Source organism: Callithrix jacchus, chromosome 5, assembly GCF_049354715.1.
Source record: "Callithrix jacchus isolate 240 chromosome 5, calJac240_pri, whole genome shotgun sequence".
In the NCBI taxonomy this organism is placed as follows: Eukaryota; Metazoa; Chordata; class Mammalia; order Primates; family Cebidae; genus Callithrix; species Callithrix jacchus.
The window spans coordinates 62,335,861-62,351,404 of record NC_133506.1 but is presented as its reverse complement, the minus strand read 5'-3'; the positions used below and the strand labels follow the sequence as shown (position 1 = coordinate 62,351,404).

The following is a 15,544-nucleotide window of genomic DNA, read 5'->3' as shown; positions in this document are numbered from 1 at the left end:
CACAGTATTGTTCTGTCGCCCAGGCTGAAGTGCAGTGGCACAATCTTGGCTCACTACAACCTCTGCCTCCCAGGCAGGTGATTTTCCTGTCTCAGTCTCTGGAGTAGCTGGGATTACAGGCATCCACTGCTATGGCAGCTAATTTTTGTATTTTTAGTAGAGGCGTGGTTTCGCTGTGTTGCCCAGGCTGGTCTTAAACACCTGAGCTCAGGTGATCCACCTACCTTGGACTCCCAAAGTACTGGGATTACAGGCATGAGCCACCGTGCCCAGCCTCCCCTGTATTTTAAAAATCATTTTACTATTAAAATTTTCAAGCAGACCCAAAGAATAAGCTTTAGTCAGCCTCCATTCCTGTCCTCCAGTGTTGGTGGTTATGAGCATTTTCCTGCTTTTTCTTCTGTTGTCACTTTTTTTCCTGGAGTTTTTGTCTTTTTTATTCTTGTAGAGATGGGATCTCACTATGCTGCACGGACTGGTCTTGAAATTCTGACCTCAAGTGATCCTTCTGCCTCGGCCTCCCAAAGTGCTGGGATTATATGCATGAGGCACTGTGCGTAACCCTTTTTTGGCAGGAGTCTTGCTATGTTCAGGCTGGGCTTGAACTCCAGGGCTCAAGTCATCTTCCTTTCTTGGCCTCCTGAGTATCTGAGAGTACAGGCTTGAGCCACCATGCCTGGCTGGGGTTTTCTTATTTGTTTGCTGGTTTTAGTCGCTGCCTGGGCAGGGGTGCAGTGGTGCAGTCTAGACCCATGCACACCTACTGCCCCAGCCTTCTGAGGAGCTAGGACTACAGGCATACACCACCACACCCAGCTCATGTTTTCTTTTTTTTTTGAGACGGAGTTTTGCTCTCGTTACCCAGGCTGGAGTGCAATGGCGCGATCTCGGCTCACTGCAACCTCTGCCTCCTGGGTTCAGGCAATTCTCCTGCTTCAGCCTTCTGAGTAGCTGGGATTACAGGCACACGCCACTGTGCCCAGCTAATTTTTTGTATTTTTTTTTTTGGGACAGAGTTTCGTTCTTGTTACCCAGGCTGGAGTGCAATGGCATGATCTCGGCTCACTGCAACCTCTGCCTCCTGGGTTCAGGCAATTCTCCTGCCTCAGACTCCTGAGTAGCTGGGATTAAAGGCATGCACCACCATGCCCAGCTAATTTTTTGTATTTTTAGTAGAGACGGGGTTTCACCATGTTGACCAGGATGGTCTCGATCTGTTGACCTCATGATCCACCTGCCTCGGCCTCCCAAACTGCTGGGATTATAGGCTTGAGCCACCACGCCTGGCCTATTTTTTTGTATTTTTAGTAGAGACAGGGTTTCACCATGTTGACCAGAATGGTCTCGATCTCTTGACCTCGTGATCCACCCGCCTCGGCCTCCCGAAGTGCTGAGATTACAGGTGTGAGCCACCGCGCCCGGCTGATGTTTTCATTTTTTGTAGAGACTGGACCTTGCTATGTCGCTGAGGCTGGTCTTGAACTCCTGGCCTCAAGCAATCCTCCCCCTTGACCCCCTCAGCCCCCCAAAGTACTGGGATTACAGGTTTGAGCCACTGCTCATGGCCTGGAATTTTTTTTTTTAAAGGAAATCTGAGTTGTATCATTCCAGTCATAAATACAGTCACCATACGGTGATCATGTCCAACAAAATGGACAGATTCCTGAGTGTTCTCCAGGGTGCAAGCCCTTGTCAGTTTCCTCTTTTGTCTCACAAGTGACTGCATTGGTGTCGCAGCAGCACCCAAAGTCTCTCTGGCTAGAACAGCTCCTCCTCACATCCCCTCCCCTCCCAGTTTCTCCCATGCTGCCTGTTGAAGAACCTTGGTCACTGGCTTGTGGAATTGCCTGCCCGTGGGATCTGGCTGGTTGTGCCCTTGTGGTGCTCTTTTATTCTTATATTTTCTTTTTATTTATATATGTATTTATTTATTTTGAGTTGGAGTTTCACTCTTGTTGCCCAAGCTAGAGTGCAATGGCACAATCTCTGCTCACTGCAGCCTCCACCTCCCGGGTTCAAGTGAGTCTCCCGCCTCGGTCTCCTAAGTAGCTGGGATTACAGGCACCCACCACCATGCCCAGCTAATTTTGTATTTTTAGTAGAGACTGGGTTTCTCCACCTTGGTTAGGCTGGTCTCAAACTCCCACAGGTGACCCACGTGCCTCGGCCTCAAAGTGTTGGGATTACAGGCGTGAGCCACTGCGCCTGGCCATATTTTCTTTAACCTGGTAGGATCAGTGGCTGGGTGAGAGGTTTGCTTTTTCCTTGGCAAGAAGGCTCATAGGTGGTGCTGTGTTCTCCAGGCTCCTGAAGGCATGTGGCAGCCGGCTGACCGAGAAGCTCCTGGAAGGCGCTCCGACCGAGGACACCTTGGTCCAGATGGAGAAGCTTGCAGGTGAGCCAGGGGTGCTGTTGCTGGGGCCTTGGCCCTGATGGCCGTGGGGTGGTACCAGCTCTCTGCTATCCTGGCAGGAATTGCTGAGGAAGGGAAATGCAGCTCTGAAGCAGCCCAGGATGAGCCTTTGGGAAGCTTGCCCCTGAGCTCGGTGTGATTGTTGTGATTTCCTGTCTCGTTTGCCTTGACCGTCATGTGAAAGAATTCATTTCCTGCTAGGCACGGTGGCTCATGCCTGTAATCCCAGCACTTTGGGAGACCAAGGCAAGTGGATCACTAGGTCAGGAGTTCAAGATTAGCCTGGCCAAGATGGTAAAACCCCATCTCTACTAAAATTACAAAAAATTAGCTGGGTGCAGTGACAGGCGCCTATAATCCCAGCTTCTCAGGAGGTTGAGGCAGGAGAATCACTTGAACCCAGGGGGTAAAGTTTGCAGTGAGCCAAGATGGTACCATTGTACTGCAGCCTGGGCAACAGAGTAAGACTCCGTCTCAGAAAGAAAGAGTCCTTTCACTAGCTAGGTGGGGAAAATTCACTGGTAGGGCTGTCCGTAGAGAGAACTGGCTGATTGAAGGTTTCTCCTCCCCATTTTGGGATAGCTGAGTGCTCAGCCTGGTGGACAGTCTCTTCTTAGTCTTTGTTCCTTTACAAATAAAGTGTTCTGTTTCATTTGGACCCCAGCTTTCCATCAAGGGCAGTGGTTCCCTGACCTCCCAGGTGCCTGGGCTTCCCCAGGTTCCTGATGGGGCTCAGGGCCCTGTGTCTGGAGATCCTGGCAGCTTGTGCACTAGCCCGGAAGCACTGGGCCCAGTCTTGGCCGAGGTTTCAATCAGGGATGATTTGATCTTGGTGCTACAGGTCTGTGATCCCGGCTGTGAGGTGGGTGCACAGGCTTATGACCATTGTTCCACACCGCGTGTCATCAATCATGCTTCCCATGCTTCTACTTGCAATTGACTGGCCTTCCAAACAGCTGGAGCTGTTTCGAGGTGTTTCTGCAGGCATGCCCTCAAATAAGCTTTGCCAGTGGAGTCTTAGCAAGAGCGGAACCTAGTCAGGAAAGACGAAGCCTGGCAATCCACCCCCACGCCCTGCGGGTTGGCCGGCCTTGGAGCCAGTTATTATAGTGCCAATCATGTTTCTAGGCATGTGCAGATGGCAAGGGCAGTGTCTTGGGGAACTTTCTAGCTCAAAGAGCCAGAGCTGTCGAAGCCTTTGTGAGAACTTGGAAGTGGGTGTGCGGGGTATGTGCAGTGTGGGGTTTCAGGCTCAAGGCTTGCCCTTTGGACTCAGGCCTGGCTTCGCATTCTGGCTCTGCTTCTCACGTGCACCCTTCCCTTTGGGTTTCATGATGTGAAATGGAGATGTGGTCATTTGTGAGGGCTCCATGAAGGTTCATTGAAATGACAAATACCCATTTCTTTATCTGTGAAATGGAGGTAATAGTGCTGACCTGACCTCAGCACAATTGAGAGGACTAAATGAAATGATGTTGGATGCAGCCATAAAGAAGAATGAAATTAGGCATTGGTGCACACCTGGAGTCCCAGCACTTGGGAGACTGAGACAGGTGATGGCTTGAGCTCAGGAGTTTGATACCAGCCTAAGCAACATAGCGAGGTCCAGCCTCTACAAAAAATATGAAAAGTAGTTGGGCGTGATGGTGCATGACTGGACTCCCAGCTGCTTGGAAGGCTTAGTTGGGAGGATCACTTGAGCCCAGAAGATTGAGACTGCAGTGAGCCGTGATTGTGCCACTGCATTCTAGCCTGGGCAATAGAGTGAGACCCTGTCTCAAATAAAAAGATGGGAATAGTAGACACCAGGGACTCCAGAAGGAGGGAGGGAGGGAGGGGACCAAGGGCTGAAATACTTTCTATTGGATACTGTCTGGGTATATTACTTCTTGTGGTTCACTCTTTGGGTGACAGGATCAATAGCAGCCCAAACTTCAGCACCACCCAGCGTACCTTTGTAACAAAACTACACCTGTACCCCCTCAATCTAAAATGAAAGTGGAAAAAAATAAAAACGATTTGTAGATCGTTGAGAACTGTGGCCGACTGGATGTGTTCAGAAGACACACTGTTGGCATTTTTCACTAGTTTGAGTTTTCTCACCAGCAAAGAATAGCTGATGGTCTTTCTGTAAGTGTTTCTAAGATGGACGTGTGGTGCCCTGGGCTAAGCAGACAGCAACTGAGCCCTCCCTCCCGGCACAGGGCTCCCAGAGCAACAGGGAACATGGGACCTGGCCACAGCTAGGAATCTACACTGACCAGTTCAGCCCACGAGGTGCCTTGGGCTGTAGTCACAGGTTTGTATCTGTAACTGTCCTTGTTGTCTGTCTTGCAGATTTAGAAGAGGAATCAGAAACCTGGGACAACTCTGAAGCTGAAGAGGAGGAGAAAGCCCCTGTGTTGCCAGAGGGTGCAGAAGGGCGGGAGCTGACCCAGGGCCCGGCAGAGTCCTCCTGTCTTTCAGGCTGTGGGAGCTGGCAGCCCCGGAAGCTGCCAGTCTTCAAGTCCCTCCGGCACATGAGGCAGGTAGGTGGCAGGGACAAAAAGCATCAGGAGCTCAGGAGGAGAGCAAAACCGTCCCCACCCACATGCCTTACCTCTGGGCTCTCCATCTTCAAAACCCTGTGGGAAGTGACTGACAGCCTCTCGATTGATGGCTGAGGGCACAGGGTGTCGGGAGTATTAGCCGTAAGATCAGTGCTCCCCCTTCAGTGATGACCTAAGTATCTTCAAAGAAAGGCCAAATAGTTGGCATCCCATGGTCCCTCTGATCCTCTGAGAACCTCCAGGAGGCAGTGAACAGCACTATTATTGGTTTGGGTGCAGCCAGGACCCTGCTGATTGAAAGTGAGGTCATTCTTACAAAAAAATTAGGAAGAACCTGAGTATCAAACCATTGTAGTAAATGGTAGCCAAACCGTGGAATATGATTAATTAGAAGAAATAAAGCAGGCAGCGTGTGTTTAGGGTGATATATGCACATGTGTGCCTGCCGGACATAACAGAATTGGAGGAGTAGGTGTGGGTTGCTCCATTGCAGGGGCAGGCTATGTCCTTGATAAGATTCTTCTGGCCGGGCACGGTGGCTCACACCTGTAATCCCAGCACTTTGGGAGGCCAAGGCAGGCGGGTCACCTGAGGTCAGGTGTTTGGGATCAGCCTGATCAACAGAGAGAAACCCCATCTCTACTAAAAATAGAAAATTAGCTGGATGTGTTGGTACATGTCTGTAACCCCAGCTACTTGAGAGGCTGAGTTACAGTGAGCCAGGATCATACCATTGCATTCTAGCCTGGGTGACAGGAGCAATCTCTCTCAAAAAAAAAAAAAAAATATCTTCTGTATTTATTTTTCCAATGAGTACTGATTCATCAGAAGGGTGTTATTTGTTTTGGAAAATGGAGTAAGACTGATTTCATGGCAGATGCCCTTGGGGCTTCTGGATGAAAACACTCAATCCATTAAAATCCTACATTCGGCTGAAACCTTCCTTGTCAATTTCTTGCGTAGATGAAGGTTGGAAGGTGTGTGGAATTCCTCTGGAGGTGCGACTGCTTTGAGGCTCTGAGGATTTGGTGAAATGTGGTATTGTGGCCTCTCTCTTAGGTTTTGTTTCAAAGCCGTGTTTGGCTTCTTAGAAGCAGTGAGACAACAGGCTGGACTCTCCTAAGGTGTCAGTGTCGTGGAAGCTAATAAAAGGTGGGGTCTGGAGAGAGGCTGTTCTAGGTTAAAGAATAAGGACATGATAACTAAAGGCAGTCACGGTGCTATAGTAGCTCCTGGATCAAAAGAACAGCAGCTGCCAAGCAGGCAAGGGCCCTGGGCTTGTGCACATGGCTGGATGTCAGGTGTGTCCATCGTGGTCTCACCATGATGGGCTCCAGTCATGGAGCCATCATGTCTCAGCTGTGGTGACATCCTTGTTCTGGGTGCCGCCGGTAGAGGGCCCTACAGCCTGCTTTCAAATGCTTCGGCAAAAAGTGTCTGTAAAGGCTGGGCGCGGTGGCTCAAGCCTGTAATCCCAGCACTTTGGGAGGCTGAGGCGGGTGGATCACGAGGTCAAGAGATCGAGACCATCCTGGTCAACATGGTGAAACCCCGTTTCTACTAAAAATACAAAAATTAGCTGGGCATGGTGGTGCGTGCCTGTAATCCCAGCTACTCAGGAGGCTGAGACAGGAGAATTGCTTGAACCCAGAAGTGGGAGGTTGTGGTGAGCCGAGATCGTGCCATTGCACTCCAGTCTGGGTAACGAGTGAAACTCCATCTCAAAAAAAAAAAAGTGTCTGTAAAGAGAAGGTGAATAAATATTGCAGGAAGTTAACATCTTTTTGCTTCAAGTTTTTAAAAACAAAATTGGGAGGAAGATCTTGGAGCAAGAGCTTTGGAATCTGGCTTTTAAGTGCAAACCTGGAACTTCTGTCTCTCCCCATTTAACCCTGGGCTGGGCACCGCCTCCCTGAGAAGATAAGTGACTTTCTCCTGAACCTGTCTTTGTTCTATAACATTTTATGAACACAAATCAATAACTTCATGGGAAGGGAGAGGAAAACCATTTCTCCTAGTCATGCTGAAAGCACTGCATTCTCTTGTTTAGGTCCTGGGCGCCCCGTCTTTCCGCATGCTGGCCTGGCACGTTCTCATGGGGAACCAGGTGATCTGGAAAAGCAGAGACGTGGACCTCGTGCAGTCAGCCTTTGAAGTGCTTCGGGTGAGAACATCTCTTCCATGGGTGTGCGGCGCAGAGCAGTGTGGGCCTAGTGCCTGGCATCGGGGGCTGCTGAGGTGCCCCGACTGCCCTGTGTAAGCCGCAGTGCCCCAAGCTGCCTCCACCTGGGGTGCAGTGGGTGTGGAGGCCAGGTCTGGTCTGATGATGTTGAAATCATCAGAAGGTGTGAGTGTGCCTGCTGACTGCCTGGCCTGAGGGAACAGAAATGTATATGACACAGTCCTGGTTAGAGGCTTCTTTGTGGGATGTGGTAAGAGCCAAACATTTGTGCAGGCAAGATTAATATAAGAGTTAGCTCCACAAAGCAAGAGGCAGCACGAGCTGGTGTGTGCCTGGCGGTCCAGACGAGAGTTAGCCTGATGGCAGAGGACCCCCAACCATGGGCTGAGAGTCTTGAGGACTCCTCTGGGAGGAGGGAGGCCTTGGACCGGGCCGCAGGAGGCGTGTGGGATTTAGTGGAGTGTGGATGGCCGGGGCCAAGGGCTTCCTCTCGTCCTTGGTCTGAGTCCTGCTGTCCTCCTCAGACCATGCTGCCCGTGGGCTGCGTCCGCATCATCCCGTACAGCAGCCAGTACGAGGAGGCCTATCGGTGCAACTTCCTGGGGCTCAGCCCACACGTGCAGATCCCCCCCCACGTGCTCTCCTCAGGTGCGTTCCACCGAGGTCTGTAGGGCCGTGCCCTGCGCTCAGGGTCCCCGCACCTCTGGCCCAGAGTGGAAGCAGATGGCTGTCGTGGGTTGTGGAGGGAGGAGGCCTCATTGCACGGCCAGCTTCCCCCATGGTTCTGGGCCTCCATGTTCCATCTTCACACAGGCAGGGGTGGGTGGGTGGACCTGATGGGAAGGGTGGCTGGCAGGGACTGTCCTCAGCAGGCTGCAGGTCACCGTCCTGGGGTGGGAGAATGTGTGCCCTGGCTGGAGGATCCTAGTTGTCCTGGTGAGTGGGTGCCTATGAGATGTGGGAGGCCTGCTGAATGCTGGGCATGGGCCACTGGCTTCTGTGGGCCCCGCTGTCCTCCCCTCCTCACAGTTCTCCTGTCCCGCCTTCTGCTGTCCTCCAAGCCTGTTTCTTCCTCTCATGTACCCGAATCCTTCCTGGCCTTCTCTGATGGGGTCAGGGCTCAGCAAAAGAGACCCAGGAAGCTCAGCGGCATCCCTGGTGTTTTGGTTTGGGGATGTCTGGGGGTCAGCCCCCTGGGCTCATCAGTGACTTCCCCGGCACAGCTGTGAGCAGCAGTTGCTGACTTGTGGTCTGAGTGGAGCTGCCATGAGCCTCCGATCAGCACCCAGACTGGGTCCTGAGTCCCCGCAGCAGTGCTTTTTTTCCCAGCTAGCACTGGAAACACAGGCTCTGGTTTCAGACAGACTTGAAACTCTTACCACTACCATAGGCCGTGTAACCTTTGGCGGGTTATTTAACGGCTCCAGGTCCGTTTCCCCATCTGTAAAATTAGGCCACGGTGGGACCACCCTCATAGGGCTTCTTAGTAGGAGGTCAACTGATGTATGTAAAGTACTTTGTGATTATTGTAATACAATAAATTACTAGTTTAACAGGCAAAAGTTAACCCTTAACTATGCACAGACACCTGAAAGGTCCTAAATAGCAAAGCATTGATCTTGGCAGCCTTTTCAGCGGTAGCCCTCCTCACTGACCTGACGTGAGCCAGAGTAGGCCCTCAGTGGGGGAGTGCAGGGGAGGTGAGGAGCACTTAGGGGCTGTGGACCTTGTGTTGTCACAGAGTTCGCTGTCATCGTGGAGGTCCATGCGGCTGCGCGCTCCACCCTCCACCCTGTGGGCTGTGAGGACGACCAGTCTCTCAGCAAGTACGAGTTTGTAGTGACCAGTGGGAGCCCTGTAGCTGCAGACCGAGGTGGGTGCCCCTAGGCAGGCGTCCTTTTCATGGGACAAGGCTCCCGCCCTGTGCTGACACCTGCCCTCACTCTGCCCCTGACCTTCTCCCCAGTTGGCCCCACCATCCTGAATAAGATTGAGGCCGCCCTGACCAACCAGAACCTATCTGTGGATGTGGTGGACCAGTGCCTCGTCTGCCTCAAGGAGGAGTGGATGAAGTAAGCGTGGGTGAGGCCCCTCTGCTTGCGGGCCCGAGGATAAAACCCGGAGCTGTTTCCAAAAGAGGAGCTGGGCCATGACCACTGGGAGGTGCTGAGAGTGGATGTTGGGGGCGGGGTACCAACACCAGGTCTGCCACTGCGGAGCTCAGGTGGCCTTGGGAAGTGGTTGTCATCTCTGACCCCTGCTCCTGCTTGGGGAGGTGGGGGTTGCACCTGCCTGGGAGAGCGGTCGAGGCTTGGGCAAGAGCCCCGAGCACATGGGAGGGTTGATAATGGAAGCTCTGACATCTGCTTTGCAATTAACTTTAAAACCTGAAAGCCCAGTAACACCTGCCGACCCCCGACCCTGCCGCTTTTTGTTTTTTAAGCAAGTTTATTTTAATTCCTCCTGCCTCAATTCTTGGTAATTTTTTGGTCAAATTTATTAATCAAATGTCCTGATGTAAAATAATGCAGTGAAGCTTAGGAGCATTCCCCGTCTTCAGTGAGTTTAAGGAAGGTTTTTCTTTGTTTCTTGGTATCATAACAACTTGACGGAGGGTGTGGGAAGCACCCAGGCCCCAAACCCAGCAGAGGGCACAGTTTCCCTTCTTGCGGGATGCAGCGCCTTCTGGCAGTTCAGGGGCCTGCTGCCCGGAGGGTGCAGATTCTAGCCCTGCCTGTGCAGCTTCTGCTGGTCCCGAAGCCACTGGCTGTGAGCAGGGCTCGGGGATCGTGCCGTGGTGTCTGAGTGTTTTGTTTTGGTTTCCTGCAGCAAAGTGAAGGTGCTTTTTAAGTTCACCAAGGTGGACAGTCGGCCCAAAGAGGACACACAGAAGCTGCTAAGCATCCTGGGCGCCTCCGAGGAGGACAATGTCAAGCTGCTGAAGTTCTGGATGACTGGCCTGAGCAAGACCTACAAGTCACATCTCATGTCCACGGTCCGCAGTCCCACGGCCTCGGAGTCTCGGAGCTGACCTGCCACACACAACCACCTAAAGATGGGGGTGGCTGTCCACAGGCCCCTCCAGCCACACACGAGGGACTGTCACGTGTTTCTGATTTGCTGGAAGGACCTGTGTCCCAGCAAGGAATGGAAACTCTGGGCTGGGCTGGCCCTCTGTCGAGTTTGGGGCCTGTGTGCTTCCCACAACCTTCCTTAAGCCACTGGAATCGCTGAAGAGGCAATGAAAGGTGTGGGGATGGTGGGCTCCCTTTCTTGGAATCCTTCGGAGAGATGCCTAGGACAGCTTACCCCTCAGGCCCCTTGTGGTCTTAGATTTCAAAACCCACAGGAGAAACAGGTTGGGTTGGTCCGACTCCATATGCAGGCGCAATGACATATCCGCTCTCGAGGTTAACATTCAAGCCTTTCCATTTGAAATTCAGCCTGTGTTTCTGGGTCTCTTGTTTGAGTGTACATTTTGCTGCAGTTGTGAATATTCAGTACACTGCCAGTCCTTGGTCACTGAGTCGTCATTTTTAAGTCAGGGCTCTACAGGAGACTTTGGGGAGTGAAGTGGAGCTGGTCCTCATCTTCAGGGCCCCTGAGATGTGTGTTGTGAAATCATGGGGCTCGTCTTCTGGGGTGTTCCCCTTCAGGTGCTTGTGAAGGTAACCTGTGGCTTAAGGTTGGATCCCCTGATCATGATTGCACAAAGATGATAGGTTGCTGAGGTGTCAGAGCGAGCATCTGACTTGCCCAACCCTCTGGATATGGGAGGCCTACCATGCTTTTATTTTGTATTGCTTTGCCTTTATTGCTGCTTTCAACATTTACATTTGGCTACAGTTAACTATTTTCAGAGTGTGGTGATTGAAGACAATTTCATCATCCCACTGTACTTTTTTGTTTTTAAAGAGACAGCATCTTGCTATGTCATTCAGGCTGATCTTGAACTCCTAAGCTCAAGCAGTCCTCCTGCTTCCACCTACAGCTACAGGTGCCCCTACCGTACATTTTTAATAAGGATTCATAGCTTGGAGGGATTTTATGGCAGTTTTGCTGGTTTCTAGTTTTTTGTGTTTAATTTATACTTAACATGAAGAATAAGTTTATATAACTAGTTATCTGTATAACGCAGCAACATTGGAACACAGTAAAGATGTATTTTTGTAAATGGTTGACTACATGGTTTTATTGATTTGATGCCTAATATAAACTTGCACTCAGGCACAGGAAATACTATGGTTAAAATAATAGCAGCGAGTGGCCAATTCACACCTTTAAGCTTCTGCATTGATTGTAGACAGTTTTCTCAAAGTTAATCTTTGGAGTTGGTGTGGGAGAGAAGAAAACATTTATCCCAGGGACATCTATTTAGTGTCTGTGCCCATGTACTTGGCGTTTTTATTTTGAGACAGAGTCTCTGTGGCCCAGGCTGGAGTGCAGTGGCGTGATCTCGACTCACTGTAACCTCTGCCTCCCAGTTTCAAGCGATTCTCCTGCCTCAGCCTCTTGAGTAGCTTGGACTACAGGTGTGTGCCACTGCACCTCGCTAATTTTGTTGTATTTTTAGTAGAGATGGTGTTTCACCATGTTAGCCAGGATGGTTTCAATCTCCTGACCTCATGATCCGCTCACCTTGGCCTCCCAAAGTGCTGAGATTACAGGCATGAGCCACTGTGCCTGGCTGTGCTTGGCATTTTGTTCGGCTTTAGGAAATGGCTCATCCCTTAATGATATTTAAAGGTGTGTCCATCTGAGAGGAAGATGGCTGGAAGCACCCTGGGTGACTGTGGCAGTCCCCCAAACTGAGGGTTCATGGTTGAGTCATCTACCTCGAGGTAGGGGACCTCTTGACCTGTGCGAGTCAAGAGAAAATGAGGAGAGAGGTAGCCGCCCACTGTCCTCCCTAGCTTCAAGTAGATTCCTGTTTCTCTTGTGCATGGCATTCCTGGGAGCTCAGTTCTGTGCTCAGTTCTTGTCAGTTGTCTGCCAGTCTAGTGGCTGAATCCACTTGGCAAGTAGGAGCCCAGCATTAAGTTAGCTCTGCATTCACTTCAGGAGCGTGTGTGACCTGGATTTCTCATGTCTAACAGCTTGCTGGCAAGGGGGCAGGCACCACCCTACACCAACTGGTGTTTCTAGGCAGCTGTGGGCTTTTTCTCCTTGAGGGCATACAGTTCTTGAAGACTTTTCCTATTAGTTGTGATTGCAGAAGAGCCTTAGGCTGAGCTGAATCTGTGCCAGGCCAAGACGAGGCCAGACTGCTTCCCTTGTGAGGGAATAGGGATTCCTGATTTTACATTCACTGTAGCTTTTTACTCCCAAGTGCAAGAGACAGAAAACAAATTCCCAATCTCGAACCTTCCCTGTGTGTTGAAGGCAGTCAAGGGTTTCCTGATTTTACATTCAAGATACCCTCAGGGCTGGGCACAGTGGCTCATGCCTATAATTCCAGCACTTCAGGAGTCCAAGGAAGGTGGATCACCTAAAGCCAGGAGTTCAAGACCAGCCTGACCAACATGGTGAAACCATCTCTACTAAAAATACCAAAAAAAAAAAAAAAAAAAAAAGAAAGCTGGGCTGGTAGTGTAAGCCTGTAGTCCCAGCTACTCAGGAGGCTGAGGCAGGAGAAACGCTTTTTGAACCCGGGAGGCAGAGGTTGCACTACTGCACTCCAGCCTGGATGATAGAAAAAAAAAAAAAAAGATATTTACACTCAGTTTTCTTTTCAAGGGAAATGGGTCATCTTACAGATTCCAGGAACTTGTTTTTTTTGTTTGTTTGAGACAGGGTCTTGCTGTGTCACCCAGGCTGGAGTGCAATGGCACGATCCCAGGTCACTGCAACCTCAGTCTCCCAAGCTCAAGCGATTCTCCCACCTCAGCCTCCTGAGTAGCTGCGGTTACGGGGACACACCACCCTACCCAGCTAATTTTTGTATTTTTTGGTAGAGACAGTGTTTCACTATGTTGGCCAGGCTGGTTTCAAATTCCTGAACTCAAGCTATCCTCCTGTCTCAGCCTCCCAAAGTTCTGGGATTACAGGTGTGAGCCACCGTGCCCAGCCACTTCATTCTATTTTATTGCTAAATAGCATTCCCTTGTATAGATATACAAAAGTTTGCTGACCTGTTTACCTGCTGACACACGTTTGGGTTTTTTCCAGGTGTGGGTTATTGCACATGTGCCTGCCAAGAACACTAGTGTATGCATGCTTGTGTGAATGGATCCATCCTTTCTCCTGGGAGTGGGATGCCTGGACCATCTGGAAGGTGCAAGTTTAATATTTTAATACATTTTTAATTTAAAATAATTTTAGATTTACAGAAAAGTTTCAAAGATAGAACAGAGTTCCATTTACCCCCATCCCGCTTCCTTTATTGTTAGGCTTTTACATTCCTTTCATACATTTTTCAAAGCTAAGAAACTGACATTGGTACAAAGCGATTAAGCTCCAGACTTTATTTGGATCTCACCAGGTTTTCTGTGAATGCCTTCTTTCTGTTCCAGGATCCAGCCCAGAACACCGGCTCAGTGCCCACTAAGACAGCCCTCAGCTGCCTTCGTCTCCCCTCCGTTAATGCTTAAAGCAGGGCAGCCTCCTTCCAACAATGCTGGAGATCCAGTTGGGTGTGGGTAACACCCCCTGGGGCACCGAGGAAGGAGAACTGTGCAGACCCCAGGCACAGTTAGTGCCTGAAGTATAACTCACTGCTTACTTATATCTAGCTTATATATAAAATCATACTAGGTCTCATATGATCTTTCTATATAATCATATAACTTACTGCTTACTATATGTAGCTTATATATATAATCATACTTAGTTCCATATAATCTTTATAATCATATAGGTATTGTAGTCGGAGCTGTACTGACACATTTAGTGCTGATTTATAGAATCCTTCTATATAACCATATAGTAGTTTGTAGTAGGAGGAATGCCTAGAGCAGTCACAGAACAGAAGCAGTACATGGGAAAACAGCCAGACCAGGACAAGAACTGAAGTCCCAGGCGGTGGCGGCCTTGCCTGAAAGGGCATATGCTGTATGGCAGGCTTGGAGCAAGAGCCTTTCCTCCTGATAAAGGAGTTGTAGTATCTTGCATCCAGTTCCTGTGGAAAGTGGGCCTCAGGCCTGAGATCCTGCAAAGAACTGAGGGAGAAGAACCCCTCAGGTGTGACCAGTCTCGGAGGCTGTACACCCTGTCAGTCTTTTCTCGATTCTGTGCTAGGTCAATCATCCTCCCATACATATCTTAGAGAAGAGCACAAGTCTGTCAGATCCCACTGCATTGGCTTGCAGTATCCTTCTATTAGAAATCCTTTGAAGTCTCCAGCCCCAGATAAGAAGTGTCGTGCACACGACACCTATTGCACACAGCCCACCTCTTTGCCTCAGTGACCTAATAGGGGTGGACCCCTTTTCTGTACACGACCCTCTACTACTGCTCACGGCACAGCCCCCTACTGCACACGGCCCACGTCTCTGCCCAGGTGACATAATGGCGTGGCCCCCTCTCTTGTGACTCATGTAATTATGTATGCCCTATCACTAAGCCTATAGCTGATGACCTCACTTACGACCCTTCCCCCTGCTTGTACCTAATAAATACAGACACTTCCGGGCGTTGGGGCCTCGCCTGTCTCTGCTCATAGGTGGCGTGCCCCCATCCCCAGCCCAGCTGCTCTTTTCCAGTTCTCCAGTGTCCTGTCTCTTCACTTCTCAGATCCTGCACCTCAGCACAGCATAAGGGACACCCCACAACCCTGTGGGGCCAACAGCCCTACAGCTAGGCTGGGAAAAAAAACCTATAGGGGCCTAACTCTGGACTTGGGCATCCCTACTACGCCATCGCCTCCAGCAGGCTGGGTTCCAGTGCTGCCTCCAGCTGTGTGGATTCCCTGATATCTGTTTCCATGTCCTTCCCCAGCCGGAGGGGACAGTGAAGGTGTCCACATTTCCCAAGCAGCTCTGCTGTGCTCCAAACGAGGAAAGCCGGGGTTGCTGAGGCTTCCGGGGCGGCGGGCGGTCTCTGGCCTGGGCAGGTGACTGGTGCAGCGAGGGCCCGTGGCCCGCAGGTGTGCATGAGGTGCCCAGTGACGGAGGGTCTGGGGGCGAGGTTTGGTGCATAGTGGGAGGTGGAACCTGGGGGGCGTGGCCGGGGGGGCCTGGCTGGTGGGGAAATAGGGGGCGCGGCCTGGTGTTGGCAGCCTGTGGCGTTGGGGGGTAGGTAGTGGTCTGGCGCGTGAGGGAGGTGTGGCCACCCTTGGGGACTAGGGACGGACTAGTGGGAAGGGATGGGCTCAGCTTGGTGTCAGTTGTCGGGGAATGGCGCGGTCTGGCACACGTACTTAGGGGGCTGGGGGCGTGGCCTCGCACGTGGCCGTTGGTGGCG

The 15,544-nt window shown here is 51.0% G+C and overlaps 1 protein-coding gene across 37 annotated transcripts in view; it reads left to right on the top strand.

The window, feature by feature from the left end:
• Positions 1–15,227, top strand: part of FLCN (folliculin) — a 32,189-nt gene extending 16,962 nt beyond the window's left edge. For 16 of the 37 annotated variants that reach the window (XM_008990347.5, XM_035299206.3, XM_078372238.1 and 13 more), the window contains 7 exons: positions 2,304–2,395; positions 4,751–4,941; positions 7,013–7,126; positions 7,669–7,792; positions 8,886–9,017; positions 9,111–9,216; positions 9,974–11,318. In XM_008990347.5, the coding sequence (XP_008988595.3) occupies positions 2,304–2,395; positions 4,751–4,941; positions 7,013–7,126; positions 7,669–7,792; positions 8,886–9,017; positions 9,111–9,216; positions 9,974–10,175 (961 nt within the window). In that variant the 3' untranslated portion in view covers positions 10,176–11,318. Of the gene's footprint in view, positions 1–2,303; positions 2,396–4,750; positions 4,942–7,012; positions 7,127–7,668; positions 7,793–8,885; positions 9,018–9,110; positions 9,217–9,973; positions 11,319–13,312; positions 14,772–15,079 lie in introns of those variants that run through there. The other 21 variants (XM_017968940.4, XM_078372246.1, XM_078372242.1 and 18 more) reach the window with 6 other exon arrangements.
• The last annotated feature ends 317 nt before the right edge of the window (positions 15,228–15,544 follow it).